At 37.3% G+C, this 20,997-nt stretch overlaps 1 protein-coding gene across 1 annotated transcript in view; it reads left to right on the forward strand.

Annotated features, from left to right (window-relative positions):
* The window catches only part of LOC102781712 (contactin-associated protein-like 4), an 82,800-nt gene that overhangs the window by 21,325 nt on the left and 40,478 nt on the right, over window positions 1-20,997 (forward strand). Inside the window, exons 3-5 of the mRNA XM_087850035.1 lie at window positions 7,807-8,000; window positions 13,116-13,263; window positions 14,718-14,921. Of these exons, the coding sequence (XP_087706161.1) occupies window positions 7,807-8,000; window positions 13,116-13,263; window positions 14,718-14,921 (546 nt within the window). The remainder of the gene's footprint in view (window positions 1-7,806; window positions 8,001-13,115; window positions 13,264-14,717; window positions 14,922-20,997) is intronic.

Below are 20,997 nucleotides of genomic sequence, written 5' to 3' on the forward strand. Positions count from 1 at the left end.
AGTAAAAGTAAGGAGCAGAACACAAATGACTATCAAAATAAGACAGGAAGTAACATAACATATAAACATGTAACATAGACACAACCAGTTGATAAGATACAAACATATACAAGCTTGGAATGAACTAAAGCACAAAGGCTTATTTATAACTGAACACTAACAGAAAATAAAATACAAAAGTAGTGAGAACTAAAAACTACAAATCCTAAAGACTAAACACAAAATGATGATGGACTTGATGCAAAATAAAAGGAATTCAAAAACCCAAGAATAATAAAGAAAACCTACAAAACAAAGAAAAACAATAAAATAAACTGGACATAAAACTATATGAGACAGAGTTACAGAGGTGTAGGAAACTTCATATATTAGGAATTTAGTCTATTCCTCCCCTCTTTTTGAAGAAGTATTTTTAAGTGACATTTTTCAATGCTCATATTTCATTCTGTGCTTTCGCCGGTGCCTCCTAGTATAAAAGGAATCCTGGGCTTGCAAGACTTTTAAAATAGAAGGTGCGATCCTCCAAAATAGATTCATAGAGCGTTCTCCTACTGTGTCAAAGATATTATATATTTCTTAAAGCTAATAAAAATCAAATAATGGTTTTGAATGCTTCTGAAACCTTTTCATATTTCTGTGACTCACCACTGAATCCCATGATGAAAAATAGAGTGGATGCAATAATTTATTTATTTATCGGCTTATTCAAATCAATAACTTTTCCAGCTTATTAAATACTGTTATTTGACCAGAATTGGGACATGGATGCAAAATGTAACCAGCTATGGGAATCCTTTCAACTCTGATCAAGTTATAACCTTTTAAAATGTATCCTCTTCGCGTAGATGTATCGATTTTATTGTAGATAAACATTCTCGTTTTGTGCTTCTTTAATTCCACTGGTGGGTTGGGCAAATTTTCTGAACACACCTCAGAGGTAGCTGTCTTTAAACCAGATGTATGCACTTCAGAACCCCAGGATCCTGACATCTCATTGGCACTTACCATTTTATTTTGTTGTTTTAGATTAAAATGTTTCATAACATCTACTGTCATCTCAGGAAACAGGCTCAAAGGTAACAGGCAAGGTTGGTGATGTAGTTAAGCCAAAGAGTGTTACAATAGTTTAACCATTCTATCCCTCCCTCTGCTATACTCACAAGTATTCACATATAAAATTTAGAAGTTTAACATTAATAAATTATTGCTGCATCATTGTCATTTTTTTCACTCTCCACTGTTTTCCTTGAGCAGATGTAGAGGGAAGCTGTCCTTTGTTTCTGCTCTGATGGTGCAGCAGCGTGTCTGATGGTGCAGCAGCGCGTCTGATGGTGCAGCATGCAACATTAAAGACACATTTCAGCTGGATTCACATCAACTGACACCTTGTGATTTGACTAATCGGCAAAGAGAATATTTTGCAAACACATTAGAAGATAGAGGTCAACAACTGAATGTGTGGCTACGTGGTCACTGGGAAAAAAACTTTGGTGCATCAGTCACCATCATTTGGCTGCTTTGCACTCAAACCAGAGACATAAATGAAAAAGGAAGTGTGATGTCTTTGTCTTTGACACAACTCGGGATGTGAATGATTTTCACCACCTAAAAGACAGCAGGAAGCGCAGCCTGCAGGTTGCTGTTTCCTCGGTGTGTTTGATGGCAAAAGCTGTGAGCAAACACACCCACTGTGTTTCTCCACTTCTGTCAACCTGTTCCGTTTGTTTACGGATCCGAGTTTGATCTGCATAACAGAAGATGTGTTGCTTCTGAAGGAAGATTAAGTACATCTGAACAACATCAGTTTTTCTTTTTTTTCCCGCATGGCTAAAAAAATATCACCAAGGAGATGAAGATAGAATAAAAACAAAACTGAAGCTAATGATGTGCATCAGAATTTGTGCAAACAAGAAACTACCATTTCTAAATCAGAGCACTCATTTTGCCTGCACATGTGTACTGTGTCACTCTATGGTACTTAATATGGCTCCACATATTTGTTTTGGCAGATTTTTACACTGGATATCCTTCGTGATGCAACCCGCAAGTTAGCGAACTTTCACTTGTTAGGGAAATATGTTACCCACCATAGGGCCTTACTCATATTGATTGGTATATACACTTGCACAGCAAGATACAGCTGATTTGCATGCAAGGTGTACAATATGTTTTAAACATGAGACAGTATGGAGCCTCTGAGCTGAGAGGTTTAACTGTTTGCTAAAACAGAATCTCGCAGGCTCTACTGTTTAGTATCAGTGAGGATTTAAGTTATTGCTAATAATAAGAAATGCTTCATTTTGCTTCATTCATTCATTCTCTTGCACTAACAGCTGGGATCATTAAGGTTGCAAAGTCTTATTAGTTTTCTGTTTTAGCTTTTATGTGGGTAAGAATCTAAAGCTGAATTACTATGGATTCCTTAACAGATTGCATTTTGTTTTGAAAGTATTAACACAAAAACTAGAAAGAATCCAAAATTTGTCCATGTTTACAGATTAATTAACCAGAGCTGCTTTTATTTTAAAGTCCCAACTGTTCTCCAAAGAAATCAGTGAATAAATCAGCAGCTTCTGTTCATTTACGTCTCCTCCAGCTGCTGCTAACACTCCTCATACTCTATAGTTATTCTCCAAGGAGCCACCTTATTCAGAGTTAATTTACCAGCACATTTAGCAGACTCGTATGAAACAACACAGATGTTTAAGAGAAATGGATTGCTAATTTTGCTTCAAATCACTGCGCATCAGTCTTGTTGCACCGTTAACCCCAGCATTAGCCTGTGAGCAACCATGATTAGGTATGCAAATTTTGCCTAAACCTCTAACTTGCCTTCTTTATATCCTAAATGAGTTATTGTTTCCTTATTTTATTGTATTTTTTTATTATTTTTTTGCAAATTTAATTTAAATATTTGGGAACAAATTATTGGGAAAATAAAATGGAGATACCATGTGTTTGTTATTTCTATGATTTCTAAAAAATAAATAAATAAAAATGAGCTGAAGGAAACAAACTGTTTAAACATTAACTGATTTCCCACCAAAATCAAATCAGAAAAACTGTTTTAACATTTAGAAACATGCACAACCTATTCAGCCATGTAATTCTGTGTGAATTGCAGGCTAATCAGGAGTGCTTAAATTAGATGATAGTAAATGCAGGGGTGCACTGAAAACAGATCTCATTCAAGAAGAAGAAGAAACGTTTATCTTACTGTAGCTTGCCATGTCATCATATACTGTGAAATCTCAGAAGTAATGAAATAATGATTACTATTGTTTTTACTGTAATAGTAACAATAGTCATAAGAATGCTAATCTTGTCATATCACCTACCTTCATGATATCATTTTTTTCTCTCCAGCGTCCAGCATGGACACCAGCAAACGCTGCAACCAGTGAAACTGTCACAAATATTAAACCAAACCTTCACAGTCCCGGGTTCTTGTTTACTTTTTATTAAGTTTTGGTTCTTGTTTAGATTTTACTGCTTGTTTTTGATATTTGTCTAAATTCTTATTGTTTCATTCTCCCCCTTATCAGTTCCCAAGTAGCATATCCTCTATTCCTGCCTTTGTTCCTCCCATTAGAGATGGGATCAGAGGAGGCGAGGAAAAGATGCAAAGGGAGAGGAGTCAAAGCAAAGTTCAGTTCAGTTCAGTTCAGTTCATTTTTATTTCAAACATTTCAAACATGAGCCTTCACAATCATTACAATATATTATTCCATTATTTGTTTGAAAAGGAGTAGGTAGAAGTATTCACTTATTTGTCCCTACCCCCTCAAAGTGTCAATTAATTATGATGTTTGATGCAATTGGATCATAAATAGTTTTGTTCATCGCCCAACTACATCTCTACTTTATGACATATAATAGTATTAATGATATTTTTTACATTTATGACTACTTTTAATTCATTTCACAACATGTGATAAGATATTATACCTTCTTTTGAATATACATGGAAACAATGAAGGACTGTCAAAGTCAAAAAGAGCACTCGTGGTTTGTTTACAGTAGCGCTCAAGTCTTTGGGTTTGTCTGTCCTGACTTAATTTTTTCCACCTGCCCCATGTATGTCCCCATGTACGTCCCCATGTACGTCCCCATGTATGTCCTCCATGTATGTCCTCCATGTGTGCATGCATTCTCTTTGTCAGATCATGTTGGACTTTTGTAGAGCCAAAAACTCAACAATTCACTTTTCTTGCTTACCTGCTTATGTGTCCTGTGTTTGGGTCCTCTCTCTCTCACTCAATACGTTAATTCTGATCTGTTCAAACTGAAAGCTTCAATTGCTACACACAGAAATTGCTGCAACATTAAAGTACAGAAAAGATAACTTGCCATTTTTTGGATAGGTTTGGTGAGCTGCGGTATACAAGATTTGGACAGATGAGCACATCTTGGAAAAAAAAAATCAATCAAGCAGCTGATCAGACAGCCCAATTTTTTCTTTTTTTTCCCATTTCTATTAACTTATGATCGATCAAATGTCCACAAAGAACAGTACTTTTTAATCTTTAATTAGATCTGTCTAGTTTTCTCAGCCTGACATAATTTATGCAGTGAGACTGACATGCTTGATGTCTTTTGTCCGTTCCTTGCTTTTCCCCATTTCAATCTTTTCCCTTTTTTCCTCACATAGCAGAAATAATGGGAATTGTTAGCTACATGCGGCTAATTGTGAAGCTGTCACTATTGAGGCGTTCTGGCCACGGCATTGGACACATCTGAACTACCAGATGAGGGTATTCAATCATCTGTCTCTTTGGACAAACATACAGGGTCCAACTTTGAGGTCAGCTTCAAAATCGTAATGTGCAATCGCACTGTAATTAAGTAGAAAAGCTGGAAATCAAAATGATAATATCTCTTTTGGAGGGAAATTGAACTATCAGATTCTGGTTCCAAAAGGGTTGGCTGTGTGAAAGTAATATCAGTGGCTATGCAAAAACATTTAACTTTTTCTACATTAAATTGGATTTGGGAGGCCTTTAATGTTCTCGGAGAAAATTCTGGAACTTCCTACTCCTTGAGAAGATACAAAGGATTAAGTGAGCAGAGCAGAAGTGATTTTTCTTTAATTTTTGCTTAAGTCTCAAACTCAAACTTTTAATTCTACTGATACCAAGTGACTCAGCGGGCTTTAATCAAAGACTCAAAAGTTTTTCACAAAAAAGCAGACATTGCATTCATATATTTCTATTATCATTGTCTTTCATTATAAAAAGAATTGTGCTGGGAAGATAATGATACTGATGATATCTGGTGATATCTGTATGCATTCTCCTAAATCCACATTTAAACCTTTCAATTCTGTGTATCACAGTACATTACAACTCATCACAGGTGATTCTTCGTCAGCCATGAAAAATGTGATAACCATGTATGTACGATGTTTATTTAGGAGGCTCTATACTGCAAAGACTGCCTGCTTACCTCTGCTTTCTGACTCAATTTAAACACAGCACTTACAATATCAGATCACAGGACACTTTAACATTAGCTGTACCTCTTATTCAAACTGCGCTTGGAAAAACTGCATTTAAATACTTTGCTGCCTATAAATGGAATGAGCTACAAAAAACCCAAAACAAAACACAACAAAAAAAACAAAGAACTATGGCGTAACATTCTCTAATCTCTCTAACAACAACAACAAAAACAACAACAACAATAACAATAATGAACAATAGATTTGTCAGTCAAAAACACACATATAATTGAGCACAAGCTGCTTTAACATCAGAATGAATTATAGCTGTTTTTGGTATAATCACACTTTCTCTATAAGGACCATTTCCTTTAACCTTCACAAAGTTGTTTAGTGTGTTGAATAATATTTTTTATGCTTTGATTATAATTTCAGCTTGGCCTGGGATATAAAAAATGACTGTTGCTGCACAATTGACTGAGAGAGTTACAGAACCCCTGACGTCCAAAAAGACATTTAAAAAAATATTATGTGTCCAAATTGTTATCTTGATAAGATAGTTGTCTTATGAGAACAAATCATCTTATTCAAACTGGGGTTGCTGATTCATCAAATAGGAAGTTGCTAAATATTGTTTTTTTCTTACTAACAAAATATGTTTGAACACTTGTGTACTGTTTATATCCATAGTTACATTAGATATTGTTTTGTTTTTTACCTTGATGACAGATTTGACTTTTTTATATTATTTTATTTATATATTATTTAATTGCTTTACCCATTATCCTTAGTGTACAAGGACAGTTGTAGGCTACAGAAGACATTAGTGCAAAATATATAAATAGACATCTGTGAACAGATCCTCTCATAGGTTGTCCTCTGTGTCCACATATGGTCTAAAGATCAGACATTACTGGGCAGAATAAAACAGCTGTCTATAAAGGACATGATCATTACATAGTTTTACTGCTGTTCTGACATTTCGTTTCTACTAAGCTTTCAGTGGAAACAACTTGTATTCACAGTGACAGTCACATCTATTAGTGCAGCAGATATATATAACAAGGTGTCTGCGAACATGGGAAACAACTCTAGTGTTGGTTGTCTGTTGTGTCTAATTGTGTTAGGTTTGAAATATCTCTGTGTTTATCTAGCGCTCTGTTAAGGACTCTAAATTACCTTTATTCTGAATAGTGTAATACAAATAAGTTTGACTTGCCTATGATTATACTTACACTATATGGTCAAAAGTGGGCCAGGACTCTTAGTCCTTAAATTATCCTGTAGTCAAAATCTGCAGGATATATTTGAGATAAAGTGTTAATGACTAATTTGCAAACAAATTAAAAGAAAAATAGGAAAAAGAGTTATGAACTCTTTAAGAAAGGCAGTTAAGTTATGAGCCAAAACAATCAGATCTCCTAATGAGGGAAAAGCAGGATTTAGACGAGTAGTAACAATTTATCTCATTTAACAAAAGCATTTGTTTATAGTTTGTATACAAAAATCTTTTTTTTTTTTTGGTAACATCTATTGTTATTATCTAATTTCAGTTGAACGTGACCCAGTACTGCAAACATAAAAATCACCTTTTGGTATTTTAATTATTCGCCTGTCAAGCTGTTGTTTTTGTTTTTGCTTGTTTGTCAGTGAAATTGTGCAAACGTGTCTTTTGTTTTTCCAAAGGAAACATAATGAGGTAGAGGCCAAATAGAAAAATGCTGGTGCAGTGCCTTATAGCTTTCTTTAACATTTCTGACAGGGAGAAATCATCCTGGGCGGAAGAGTTATTTGATTTTATCTTGTCTTCACCGTATTATGAGCCTCTGCCATGTACGGAGGTAATATGGAGCCCATGAGCTGGCCGCGTAATTATTGTGTACTTGAATTGAAATGTCTTAGTTGCAGCTTTTATTATGCACAGAAAATATTTTAAGCCAGAGATTAAACTCTTTACTCCAAATTAAACACTAAAGAAAGAAGCTGATAAAGCATTTGCATTTAAGGTGCTTGTACTACAAAAAAAAAAGTTTGTTTGATGAAATTAGTTTAGGAAGAACTTGCTCAAATTTGCCTGAATGCTTTTTTGTTCTTCTTAATTATGAAATTGTATTTAAAGCATTCAGCAGATATTTTTGAAGAGCTTAGTGCTTCTTGATACTATTTAATTGATTGTATTCCCCTTTGGTGTTCTTTTAGTCTTAACTTTCTTGAGAAAAGTTTAAAGGTATTGTACTGTCAAGGTTTAACCATTTTTTTTAAGCTCCAAAAAATATATAATGAGATAAAAAAAGTCAACTCTCAATTCCTCTGGTTATTAAGGGTGTTTTTCTTTCCCTCCCCTCTCTCTTTTTCCCTCTGCCCAGGAGCTGGAGGTTGGTCTCCTCTGAGTTCAGACAGATATCAGTGGTTGGAAGTCGACCTGGGTGGGCGGACACGAATCACTGCTGTTGCAACACAAGGCCGCTATGGCAGCTCTGACTGGCAGACAGCCTACCTGCTGATGTTCAGCGACACAGGGCACAACTGGAAACAGTATCGACAGGAAGACAGTATAGGGGTGAGTTTGTTGTAATAGCTCAGAGTCATCAGAGTTGGAGGAAAGTGAGCCTGAAGCGTGACTAAAGAAAACTAAATTTTCTGAAAAAATCAAGGAAAGGTGGAAATGTATTAAGGTTTCCATCATCTACAATTATGTGAACATTTTGAGCTGTGGAAATAGAAAACAAATCTAAGTCTTCAGGTGTTTGCTATTAATTTACTGCAGAGGGAGAGCATCAAGAGAGATTTAAAAGGTGAAAGTCAAACCTCTAGTGTTAAACAATAAAAAATCAGGATGGTGTTTCATTTATTTAGTGTATTGGTTAAGTCAGGTTTTTTCTAATCAAGAGAAGTTGTTTCATCCATCCACTGGTTATATGAAGTGAGAACAGCAGGCTAAGCAGGTTATTCCAGACATCCTGCTTTCTAGGAATGCTTTCCAGTTCCTCCTGAGGGATCCCAAGGTATTCCTCAGCCAGATATATAATCTCTAGAGCAGGTTCTGGGTCTACCTCAGGGTCTGATGGAGCCCTAGGTAAATATCCACAGAAAGACCCTCAAACTACTATAGTGTTCATGACCATTATGTTGTTATTATTTACTGGTTATGAAGTGTTAATACTGTAACTATGAGCTTTATGATCTTTCGACCTGCTAGCTATACTAACAAGTTGACTGCTAGTGTCACAACTCTAACTCCACATGTTCACCTCAGCAGTGAATCCGAATGTAGGACGCAGGGCGCAGGATCTATTGATTAATATTTGATTATTATTGGCTCCACTCACCACAGTCTTACTTTTTTTCCCTCTTCCTCTTCCTCTGGATAACTCCTCTTTGTTGTCATTACATTTGCTTAAACAGAATCATGTACACAACTTCGACAGCAGTGAGTGTAGTCAGATGGAGCCCCTTGAGGGAGGTCAAGTCTCTTGTACACGGCCACTGTTGTAGTTTAAAGTTTGTCAGCCCTTGGGGGTCTCCCCACTGACCTGAGTCCCTAACACTATCTAGTTTTAACTAGTGGCAAATGGCGCCTCTGGGCACATATGAGACACCCTAATTAAATGCCTGAACCATCTCAGCTGGCTTCTTTTGACCTCTGACTTATCTGCACTGGAGATGTTGCCCTGAAGCGGGACAAAAATAGCATCAATTTGCTGCCCTGTGGGTTAACCACACGCCAAGGCAGGCACTAAGGTAGTTTTTTTTTTTTTTAAAGGTTTAAAAAAATACTGAAATTAAAAAAGGGGTCTAGAACCACGTGGAAAGAAACAGTACAATGTCATGGCAGTGAAACTGAAGGAGCTAAATGAAATTCAGCTATTGTTACTTTCTTTCTTAAACCTCTGTGTTTTTTCTCCTCGGTGTTCTGATGTCTTCTTTGGTGGAAGCAAGACTGAAAAAATTATGTTATTATAACAGCATTAATAATTTAGAAACTGTTAAAAATATATGACCGAGAGTGTGTTCTTAGGTGATGTGGGGCTTACATCCAAATGCATTGTCTTGACTAAAATGCTGGATCTAAAACAGAAATCTGTAGAAAGTAAGCAGCAAAAATATAAAATATCAGAAGTCAATAAAGCAGATAGCTTTTCAGTCAACTAAATAAAAGGATCACCTTTCCAGGAGTCTGCATTTCATTACTAGTGATCATTTTGCTTGGCCAGAAACTGAATATTAACAACTACCTTCCAGTTTATTCAAATGTACAAAATCCAAAGTAATTAGCATCGCATTTTCTGATCACTTTCTAAGATCTAACAACTTTTTGCTTAAACCACACCTAGCGGGTAATGAATCCCAGTCAGGCTGATGCTGTGGCGAATAGCTTTATTTTAAAGATTAGGAGAGTTAAGACTTTCACAGCAAGAGTAAAACTAATGTCAGCTTAATACTCCTTCTGAGGAAGAACAAAAAAGACTTCTCACAGCTTAAGAGCTTGTTGATTTCACACACAGCATAAGTCGGTATAAATCATTGGCATGTCTCAGAAGTCCTTCCAAAGCTCTGCATATTAGTCAGCCTAGTTTATCACGGCTCTCAGGGTACAGAGTCGACTGCTGAGCAGCTTCATCAGTCACAATTCCTCCAGGACCTCTTTTTCCTTTAAGCTTAGAGGACAGAGTTTGTGAGGCTGAGTGAAGCGCTCATTCTCTAATTTTCGCTCTCATCGTCTCCTCTTTCATGCTTCACATCAGCTGTTATGGTATAAAAGAGCAGATTGTGTTGGGGATCTATATACTGTTCTAATTAAGAAATACAAATTCAATGTGGTAAATTTTCTAGATTTGCATAACATATTTTCATTTCCTTCTGATGCTGATTGTCTCTTAAATATTTTTCTGTTAATGTTAGTGGAGCAGATTTGTCCTGGTCTATGTTATGGCTCCTGGATGTTCATTGACTTTGTAGCTTTAGTAGTGGTTAAAGTGTTCTGAAGCAGCATTCTGGCACCTTCAGTTCACAAGCAATTAAACCTTATACACAGAATAATACATATCATGAGTTAATTGGTTAGTTTTTTGTGTGCTGCAGATTGACAGCATGGAGATTTCTTGCCCAGTAATAAGAAAATAATTACATCCCACAGCCCACTTACACCTTCAACACATCCCTTCTGTTTTCTCTTCCCTTGAATTTGTTCATAGTCTAAATGTAAATAAAGTCTTGGCCACAATTTAAATGAAAAAATGTTTCTTTTTTAAGAGGCCAGTCATTTCAAATGCAATTATTCAAGCAGCTCACATATCATCACATGTAAACGTGCATGCATTTAGCATTTCTGCGCAGTTTGTCACAAAATGTGTCCTCTATCAAATTCACATTTGTCCTACATATTTGACACTTTGAGTGTCATCAGTGACGTTTAAAAAAATGGAAACTTAAACTATGCATATATTGTCTTGTTCATTTTAAACTACTGTTTGTAAAGCAAGTGTTATCTACACGTGTGTTGCTGAATTATGTTTGGTGCACAGAGGCTGTGGCATTCATGGTCAAATGTTAGGATGTAGATCAAGGGTATTAGATATGAGTCTATATTTAAGGTGATGATGCTCGTTAGAGTCAAATTCTGCCTTTTATACCAACTTTATAGTGTCAAGGAGTAAAAACGCCCTTTGTTTCATTGCATTCAGTTGGCTGGACCTCAAAAAACAGTGAATATGAGCTGATCACAACCAGCTGAAAAACCTACTGCAGCTCACAAAACAAGTTATTATGAAAGAAGTATTTGCTCCCTTTGGATCATCATACATATGTTAATGCAGTGGTTCCCAAACCTTTTTTGCTGGGCCCCCCTTGTTTTACAAGAAAAATGTTCACGCCCCCCCTCGCGCGCGCGCGCGCACGCACGAACACATCCTCCAACCACACACACCCATATTTTGCTCCATTGCGGTTTATTTCACACCTCAAACATTTAGTAAACAATTAAGCAAATACAAGTAATCTGCAATAAATTACAGGTAGTAAAAAAAAATAAACTACTAAGTCTTTTACGCTACGTCCACACCTACACGGGTATTTTTGAAAACGCAGCTGTTTCATCCACACGTAAACGGCGTTTCGAATCACTCTGCAAAATGGGTTCAAAAACATAAATAACTGTAGGATGCTGTTTGTCCGTGATTTGAACCGGGGGAACAAATCGTGGCAGGATCAGCCTGATGTTATTTGTATCCCACTGTAACTTTACTGTATAAAGAGCTAACATCTCCAAAAAGTCAGGAGTAGTTAGTCATTACAACAAGTGTTTGTGAACTACAAATCAAGAATGTGGGATACTGTTTGTCCGTGATTTAAACAGCCCAGCGCTGCTCCCAACAAAGGGAAAACCAATCCTGCAGGGAGACCTACCTTGGCACTTGTGCAGGTGAAGCCAAAGGGAAGATATGCTTCACCATATTTTCTAGTCTTTGGCTTAGAATGAAGTTGGTTTGGAAACATATTCAGCTATGCTTCATCTCCTGCTTTGCGTTTGTGTGGGCGCCCGTGCTAGCAGTGTCCAAGCGTTGTTGTTTTTTTGTTTTTTTTCCCTTTTCATGCCGCGCCCCCCCTGCAATGGCTCTGCGCCCCCCCTAGGGGGCGGGCCCCACACTTTGGGAACGTCTGTGTTAATGTAAGATAAAGATAACCTGAGTAATAATTTACTATTATTATTATCTAACCAAACCTACCTGGCACTTCAAACAAGGTCAAGAAGTCCAATGCAGTGATTTGAATTAGCGGCTAACCTCATGCTCCACACCCTCCTGTCAGAGCCTCGAGCTAGTGGGGACTGAATGGTTTGTTTAAGGGCTTTCCAGCTGGGCAGATGTCCTCCATGTGAAGGACGTTGCTCACTGAGCCATCCTTTATTTCCTCGCAGAGCTACAATTCTGCTGTTTAGGTTGAGTTTACAGTATTTGCATATTAATTAAAAATAATGATCCGAATAGGTACACAAAGTAACCTTTCAAGTGAAACATTTTAATTGAAAAGCACCAAGAGAGGGAATATTAAGAAAAAGCATAAGTGCTTGTATTTTAGGAAAAACAGACTAGGTTCTGCAATTTATAATGGAAGTCATTTACTTATTAAAAGTCTTTTACTTATGTCCCTGTTGGGTTCTGGGAGGGAGGAGAAAAGAAAAACAGTCAGCTAAAGGTTTAAAACGTACATAGAGGAATTTTAATGCATCACGTTAAGTCCAAGTTGAAGCTGAAAAGCTAAAACAAAATGCAGACAGGCAGAAGTTAATAAATGTTATTCTCCACGGACCACATGTTTACCAAAGCATTTAACGCACATAAAACTACAACTACTGCTTCACAAATCTAATTTTCTACCTGATTGAGAAACCGTTCACCAGAAACGTGGCCCTATCTCAACAATATTCCCTCCATTAGGAGAAAAATCAAACACATCACTTCTCACAGATACCTTGGGGATACTAGTTCAGCTTCAACGGAGAGATGAAATGTTCATTTTCTGTAAGAATCCTACTACAATAAATGTCCACAGGAGGAAATTTTAGTTATCTTTGTAGTGTCTCACAACCAAAAGATGAGTCGACTGATGCATGAATGCAAAGCCACAAAACCAGCTAACTGTGATTTTATGTGTTTGTCTGTTTGTTTTCTTTAAGGCATTTGCAGGTAACAGTAATGCAGACAGTGTGGTTCAGCATAAGCTACAGCACCAAGTGATCGCTCGCTACGTCCGCCTGATTCCTCTCAACTGGAATCCAAATGGTCGGATTGGACTCAGACTGGAAACCTATGGATGTCCTTACAGTCAGTTTTTGTTTTTCAGTACTTGTTTCTCTACACTTACAGACATTAACTGAAAGCATGACAGTAGATTAGACACTTAATTTTGTTTTTTCGTCTTGAAAAAATTATATAACACTTTGTATTTACTGTGTATTCCCATTTGTGTGACTTTGAAGCATATTTTGGGGATAAAATACCAAAATGTTTTTTTTTTCAGTGTCTCTTCATTTTTTTTGTTATGCTTAACATCTAATAGAGACAGGTTTGCATCGTCTAGCCTTGTGAAAGGGTTGGACATCAATGCATTTGCTAACCAATTCTTAGAATTAAACAATAAATTTCATTTCTTTTACCTTTGGAACCTTACCAAAGATTTTTTTCCTCAAAAGGCGTAAATAAAACAATGTGTACATAAAACAGGGGATGTAAATGTACCTTGGGAGTTGGTGAAGAGGCGGCAGATCAATGCTGATTACAGTAGAAATGAGCCACAGGTGAAACAGACAGTAGGAGCTCACCAGACACCTGCTGAGAGGAAGTGTGGATGGAGAGGGTTAGCGCGGTGTGAAAATATAACCTTGCAGCTTTAATGGTGTTAATGCTAATGGGTTTAATTAGACTTTGACATGTTGCTGGCAGCGCACAAACGTTTTGTGACTTTTCCGCACTATGTACCTCACAACTCTGTAACTGTATGTGATCTCCCACTTTGTAAATAAAAAAACGAAAGTCTTTCAGATTTCAAGCCCCAAAGATTTACCCCACATAAGGGCATCTTATATGAGTTAATTTTATTTACTTATTAACATCTTATATGATTAAGGAATTTAAATTAATTTTTCACTTGATTTTTTTACCTGCACTAACTTTGTAGAAAAGAAGATTTATGTAAAGCATATAATATACCAGCCCTAGCAGACAAACTTTTGAACAATTTCAAGGCATTTTTTTCTGGTGCTTTCAGCCTTTCTGTCACTTGTAGAAGTTCACATGCACTGGATCCAATAACTGATGTGTCTGAGTTGGCGTTTCTAATTTGACGCTTCAATAGAGACACTGTAGGCTAGAGATTTGTGTTCTTAAGCAACACTTTCACCATTAGTGTATAATTTTCTTCAGAGTGACATGAAAGCTGCACAGTGGTCATTAATCTGCTTTCTATAGTCAGACATCATTTGAATATTAGCTTCTCTTCTTCTTTTATTGATGCTTAAATATTAATTTGCCTTTGGGAAGCGTTTACTGTAATATTTTATATGTATATGAACACTGCAGGTAGAAGATGAAGAATCCAGAATGTATGTTTTGCAACAGAAAATTGCAAAATGTGCAGCATATCAGATGGGATTTCTGGAAAGCAGGGTTGCATAATTAAATATTTAATGAGTGTAATGAATTATAACAATAACAAGCATCTGAATCCAGGGTAATGATTTTGTGTGTGTGTGTGTGTGTGTGTGTGTGTCTTTTTAAAGATTCTGACGTGTTGAGTTTCAATGGCCGAAGCAGCCTCATCTACAGGTTGACTCCCAGGCCGAGGCAGATGTCCAGTGAGAGCATCAGCCTGAAGTTTAAAACCCTGAAGAACTCTGGGATACTGCTTCACGCAGAGGGACAGAACGGGCACAGCCTCACCTTGGAGTTAGAAAAAGGAAAACTTCAATTGCTCATCAGAAAAGGTACAACTCTTAGTTTTTATTCATGCAGTGTGGAAACTGTGCTGCTGTTTTTATTGAACAAACTAAAAGAACTAACAAACATTTTGGTGGTGAATTACTAGTAGCTATAAAATGAAAGTTGTGTTGACATTGCAGCATTTTCTGGTGGATGTATTTCTTGAACGTTGCTTGGTCATCATTGTTATTAGACAGGGGGGGTTGTGTGCATATGCATATGCATAATCTTACACCTGTTAACTCTTAGATGAAAAGAGCAAAGACTTCCCAATAATAATAATAATATAAAAACATGAAAACAAATTTCACTACAAGGGAAACCTCACTTTCAAGGTCAGGGCTTATCATTCAAGGTCTAGAATTTTGGCCCACTTAACTTTACAGCACTCCTTGAAGGTTGTGGATTTTCATTTATGCATAGCTCTCTTAAGTTCTCACCACAGCATTTCAGTTGGATTGATGTCTGACTTTGACTAGACCATTGCAACACCTTGATTCATTTTCTGGGAGATCCCTTCGTAGACGCCTTAACGCCCACTCACTTCCTGGGTCAATTGATCTTAGTAAATCACATGATAGGGTAGTTGATAGGGTAGGCTAGTTTTCACAGTGGGTTCACCCAAAACTAGGGATGGTTATCGTTTAGGTTTTATCCGATACCGGTGCCAAACCGATACTTTTGAAACGGTGCCGGTGCTTAAACGGTGCTCGAACCGGTGCTTAAAGAATGGAAAACACAAACTTTGTCCAAAAACCTCTCATGTTTAGTTTTTTTTTGTAAAAAGATAACAATGTTAGCCTTTTCTGCAGCTATAGGGCATATATGGTATCATTCTGGGCTGGAAGCAGTGCTTAAACAATGGAAAAAAAACTTTGTCCAAAAACCTCTCATGTTTAGCTGTTTTCCACTTTTTCTTTGGTCATTTTAGCCTTTTTGGCCAGGGTGAAGGGAGTATCTGCCATCAAACAAGAAGACAGCCGCATGTAACTATGACGGTGTTTGCTAGTTCACCTTACATGCAGTAATTTAATTTAAACGGCTACTGCTGCCATCATCATCCGTCATCATTTCTGCTACACTGGTAGGGCTAGGGGCCAGGACTCTCCTCTTCGGATTCTTGGGGGATGTTGCTAACTCCGGGTCGATAACAGGCACCACACCCGCAGAAGATGTGCTGCTAAGTGTGAGGTCTCGCAGCAAGCTATCAAATACGTGCATTTCTCGGCTTTTAAAAAAACGCTATGCGTTGCCGGGTGTGTCATCAGATTCGAGGTGTTACCTCCTTTGACAGTATCACCTTAAAGCACTTGTTGCAGGCTGCTGAGTTTGCATATTTTGCTGTGAAGTACAGCCAGACTTTTGACCGCTTCGCCTTGGGCATTTTTAATCTTTAGCTCTGCTCTAAAAGAACGTACGTACCTGGGCCCGCCTACTATCCTTGGAAAGGTAAAATGATTGTCTCAAATCCAAAGTGTATGACATCTCAGGGGGAAAGAAAGCACCGAAATAAAGCACTGAAATGTGCGCTGCTTTTTAGTCTGGTTACTACAGTTTATGTCAGAACACCGGATACCCATCCCTACCCGAGACCTTGGCTGATTGTGACCCACACCCGTTTTCACACCTTGGCTCATGTGATTAGTAGAGGATCAACAAGGGGTCCATGACTCATTCTGTTATAGATTTGCTAATGTGCTTGGGCTATCGTCCTGTTTCATGACCCAGTATCATTCAAGCTTTGTCTGGCAAATAAGAGATGGAATCATGTTTGAGTCTAGAGTACTTTGATACTCAGAAGAGTTCATGGTCGACTCAATGACGGAAAGAAGCCCAGTTGGTATAAGGTGCTGATATGCTGTGTTTGGTTTTCACCAAACCATACTTGTTCAGTCTTTTTCTAATTGCAGTGTTATGATAACTTTAGAGTCTGAGATGTAGTTTGTCTTGCAGAAAATTGCATTTTCTGACTTTGAGGTGAATTTGCTAGGACATCCACTCCTGGGAAGATTTTGGCATTGTGTAGTAACACACACCTGAATGCCAAAACCTCAGCTTTTATGGAGGAGATCACATTTGATGATGATCACTTAGGTGGGCTAGATTAGTAGCACCTGGCTGCTACCTACCCTCTTGATTCCTCTGGAAGCAATAAGGTTGTTTTTTCCATTATTGCACAGAGTCATGAGAAAACTTTCTTTTTCACAATATTTTATTCCATCACACTGCTATTTCAAATAAGTTTGCTATGTTAGATAATATTAAAAGAACTGTAATATATATATATATATATATATATATATATATATATATATATATAGTTTTTAAAGAAAAAATCAAGTAAGAACCAGCTGCCACAAGATAACCTTTCAATGGTTTATTTTATTGGTTTTTCATTTGGTTGGCAAACTTGCCAGCTTTATTAATGTTATCCCAGAGATTTTATGGAGGAGAAGAACACATTTATCTATGGTTTATGCTTCTTCAGTTCATCACTACAGGATATGCTGAATTTACATTTACCACGTGTAGTACAGTAATATTTCATAAAAGATCTTCCTCCAAGTAATTCTCTGGTTTTAATTAAATGTCTAACCTTTATACTTCTGCTGCGCTTCGTTTAATTTATTTCACTAAACAGGATATTCATTTTGCTTTGATGTGGATAAAATGAAAATATCCTAGATCCTATCTGGGTTCAGTATGTCATCATAGGGACTTATTATTATTATCGTCACTCCGCAATCTCGGTTATGCCTCAATTAAAAACAAAAATCCACTCTGTCCATATTTGATTGGCTAGCTGACTTTTTGGGCATGTTTTCTCTCTGGTATTTTACTTTTTGTCATTCCACTCCCTATTTCATTGGCTGCTGTGGTTGGGTTTATCTCTGCTCCTCTGCCCTCTGCACTCAGTCTTTTCTTCTGCCTTAACAGTTCTGCATTAGTAATTTATCACCATCCTTTGAATATGTCATTCCAGTTCTCTGCTTGCCTTTCTTTTTATGTTTTGTTTTGAAATTGAGTCATTTACCTTCCATTAACTGTGGGACTGTGTTTATTTGTCCTATTCTCTCTCATTATTTTCCCACCTACTTGCCCCCTTCTTCCTATATATGTGCAGCCTGAAAGCAATACTTTCAGGTTGCAACTAACAACTTAAAAATATAGATTTCTGTGAAATTCGTAGAAAAGTTCCAAAACATAGGGTGTGCAGAGGCAACACATTCTTCCTCTTGAATTACACTGGTTTCAAAGTTATGCTGACCCATGAGACCTGACTGAAATGTCTAATTTACAACTGTAGTTCCTGATTGTACTGCAGCGAAAACAAATTCCTCAGCTTGAACATGATCAACACAGATTCCTTAAATTTGTTGAAGGTTTTTAAAGAACTGTGTGAAAATAGATTTATGTTTTTTCACTTTTTGGACATGCAAGCTTGAATGAGTTCATTCCAAAATATTTTTGGCCATGACAAAAATGTCAGTGTTGGAATGGCGACAGTAAGGTTAATTGTGTAACACGATCTTTTCCCTTTTTTTCCTTTTAGCTGCTACACAGATATGAGACTTTGTCGTGAGTTTCTGGTGGAAGTTGTTGTCTGAAGCAGCTCTCTGTGATTTGTGTTTGAATTTTGGCCTAAAGCAAATTTAATTGCTGAATGTGTTTTTCTTTAAAGAGCATATGAATAAACATCAGTTCATCCAGAAGCCATCCTCGATCTGTGGGTTTGTTCCAAGATGCTGAAAAGAATAAAGGCATGCAGCCCACTGAGATAATCACTATGAAAACATTCAAAAATCAGGTTGAAGTTGACTGAGATGACAGAGCTTTTTGAACGCTGACCTCTTGATCATGAAAGCCTTTGAAAAGCAGTTTTTTTATGCCAGCCAAAGATCAACCTTGGATCAAACCTTGAGTTAATGTAAAAAAACTGACAGGAGATTCTTCAAAACACTTCACAGGTAAAGAGAAGAAAGGACAGTGTAGCTTAACTTTCACACATGGCTGAAACATGCATTTTTGGATGTCCCTCTTTTTCTGCACATATTCACAGAACTGCATGGAGAGAACTGGTCGTGCTATGTCTGATAAGTTTTGTTGGCTCAGTGAATCACTCTGTGATAATTCAGCCCTTTGTCATTCTGTGCACTTCTTTAAAAGTTTAACTTTCCAAATTACAGCAAAGGTAATAACTGACTGATTTGCACCTGTACCAGCATTAGATTGAGAGTTTTATTTGCCCATGTTCACAACGCAGCCTTCAGCAGTATTTAACAGACGATGCTTAGCTCTCGAGCCCAGTTTGAATAAATACGCTGGCTCATTAAAATTCATGTGTTCTTTCCAGAAGCAACCCATTTCATGGTTACTATACATTCATCAAATTCTTGGATTATAGTTCTCAGGGTCATACCTAAGCTTGTAATTAAGCTGAGTTCTCTTTTATTTTGGCTTTTGATTATTTAGTGAAAGCAAATCTGCCAGCAGACATTGTTCACTGATCTTGTGCCCTCTGGTCAAGTGTCTTTGTTAGGTGAAGAATAAAGACAGTGCTGCTTAAAAAATGTAGCACTTTTCTCTTGTAAAATAAAGAAGCTGCCTACCAGGTATAAGATATAAATATATACATATATATCATGGAAATATTGGAGGTTTTCTACATATAAAATAATCCCTTAGGAGACAGGTATAAAATATAAATGCCTTTTTTGCAGAAATATCAAGAAAATGACAGATGAGCAGACAACATCCCCAGAGTTTTTACTATAGCTCCTACAAATGCACTGTAGATATTTGCAGTAATAACAAGGAAAGCTATACTTAAGGCCCTTTTTTCAGGCACCACATGGAGAGGGGGAAAAACTCAGAAAGGGACTCCTTCAGGCTTCCCCAAAATAGTGAGGTTCCACTAAACAGAGGGGTCATGTCCCAAGGCCGTAACTGTACACAACAATATGCATTTAGAGTTGTTGATAAAGTGTGTCTCTTTTACTCACGCTCATTTGCACAAACAGAGTGCAGTTCATTTACTGTCCATGTAGGCACACATGACAAATCAAAATGACAAACTGAGGAGTCTTAGGCGGCACATCAGAATGCCGAACATGTCAAAAGTGACTGGTCGTATTTTACTCCCAACAGGCAGCTGGGAATCGCCTGCATTATTATGAGCACTCAGAGCTTTTTATAGCACATGATGAATTATTACAGGTGTAAAATATTTAAATATTTCCTGTCATTTAGTGGCTGTGCTTCTCGACCCTGCTGTCGGATGCAGGTGATGACTCATTCTGCCAGCTCAGCTGTCACAGTGAATGGTGGGCTGCATGTCATGTTCAATACCGTCTTACAATATTGACTTACCTTGTTATTCTGCTCTGCCTGTATTGACTGATGCGGAGGCGTTGCAGGCTTACTCAGTCTTACGGGGTTGTAAATAAGCTGCTTAGCTTTCATCCAAGAAGCAACATGCTCATGTCAGAAGGAGCCGACTGTGTTTAATTTTACAGCCCACAGCTGAATCATTTCAGTGACACAGAGGCTATGTTTGACTCACAACTGTAAACTGATTAGCTGTAAGCCCTGTGAGACTTGGATGGTCTTGAGTTTGGAGCAGGACCAAATGTTTTTCGATTTGCTTGCTATGTTTAGAAACTACTGAATATGTTCATTGATCTTCTGGTATATTCCATATTGCTTATGCTCCAAAGGAGCCAATTCTTTAACATTGTAACAACTTGGGTACATGTCCACTTGCTTTACTTTTTGATGCATCTCAGAAACAATCCAGCAGTAGAATAGTTGTACTGTAAATTCTTCATATCGACTTGATTTGCTGTTTCTTGCTTCCGTTTTGTTTTTAACTGTAATTCCTTCTTTTTTGCTTATTTTTTTTTGCTTGCTTGAGAAACTTTTGCTCCTGGAGCAAGCAGCTTGTGTTGTGAGCACATTTAGAGGTTGTTCATTATGCTTGTGTTGACTGATTGTGCACACCGTCTCAATCATTTACTCTAAATAGAATAAAATGAAAATACTGAAGCAATTATATCAGTCTGTCATCTATCAGTGCCTTCT

This window comes from Neolamprologus brichardi, chromosome 13 (assembly GCF_056152115.1).
Source record: "Neolamprologus brichardi isolate AB-2024 chromosome 13, ASM5615211v1, whole genome shotgun sequence".
NCBI lineage: Eukaryota > Metazoa > Chordata > Actinopteri > Cichliformes > Cichlidae > Neolamprologus > Neolamprologus brichardi.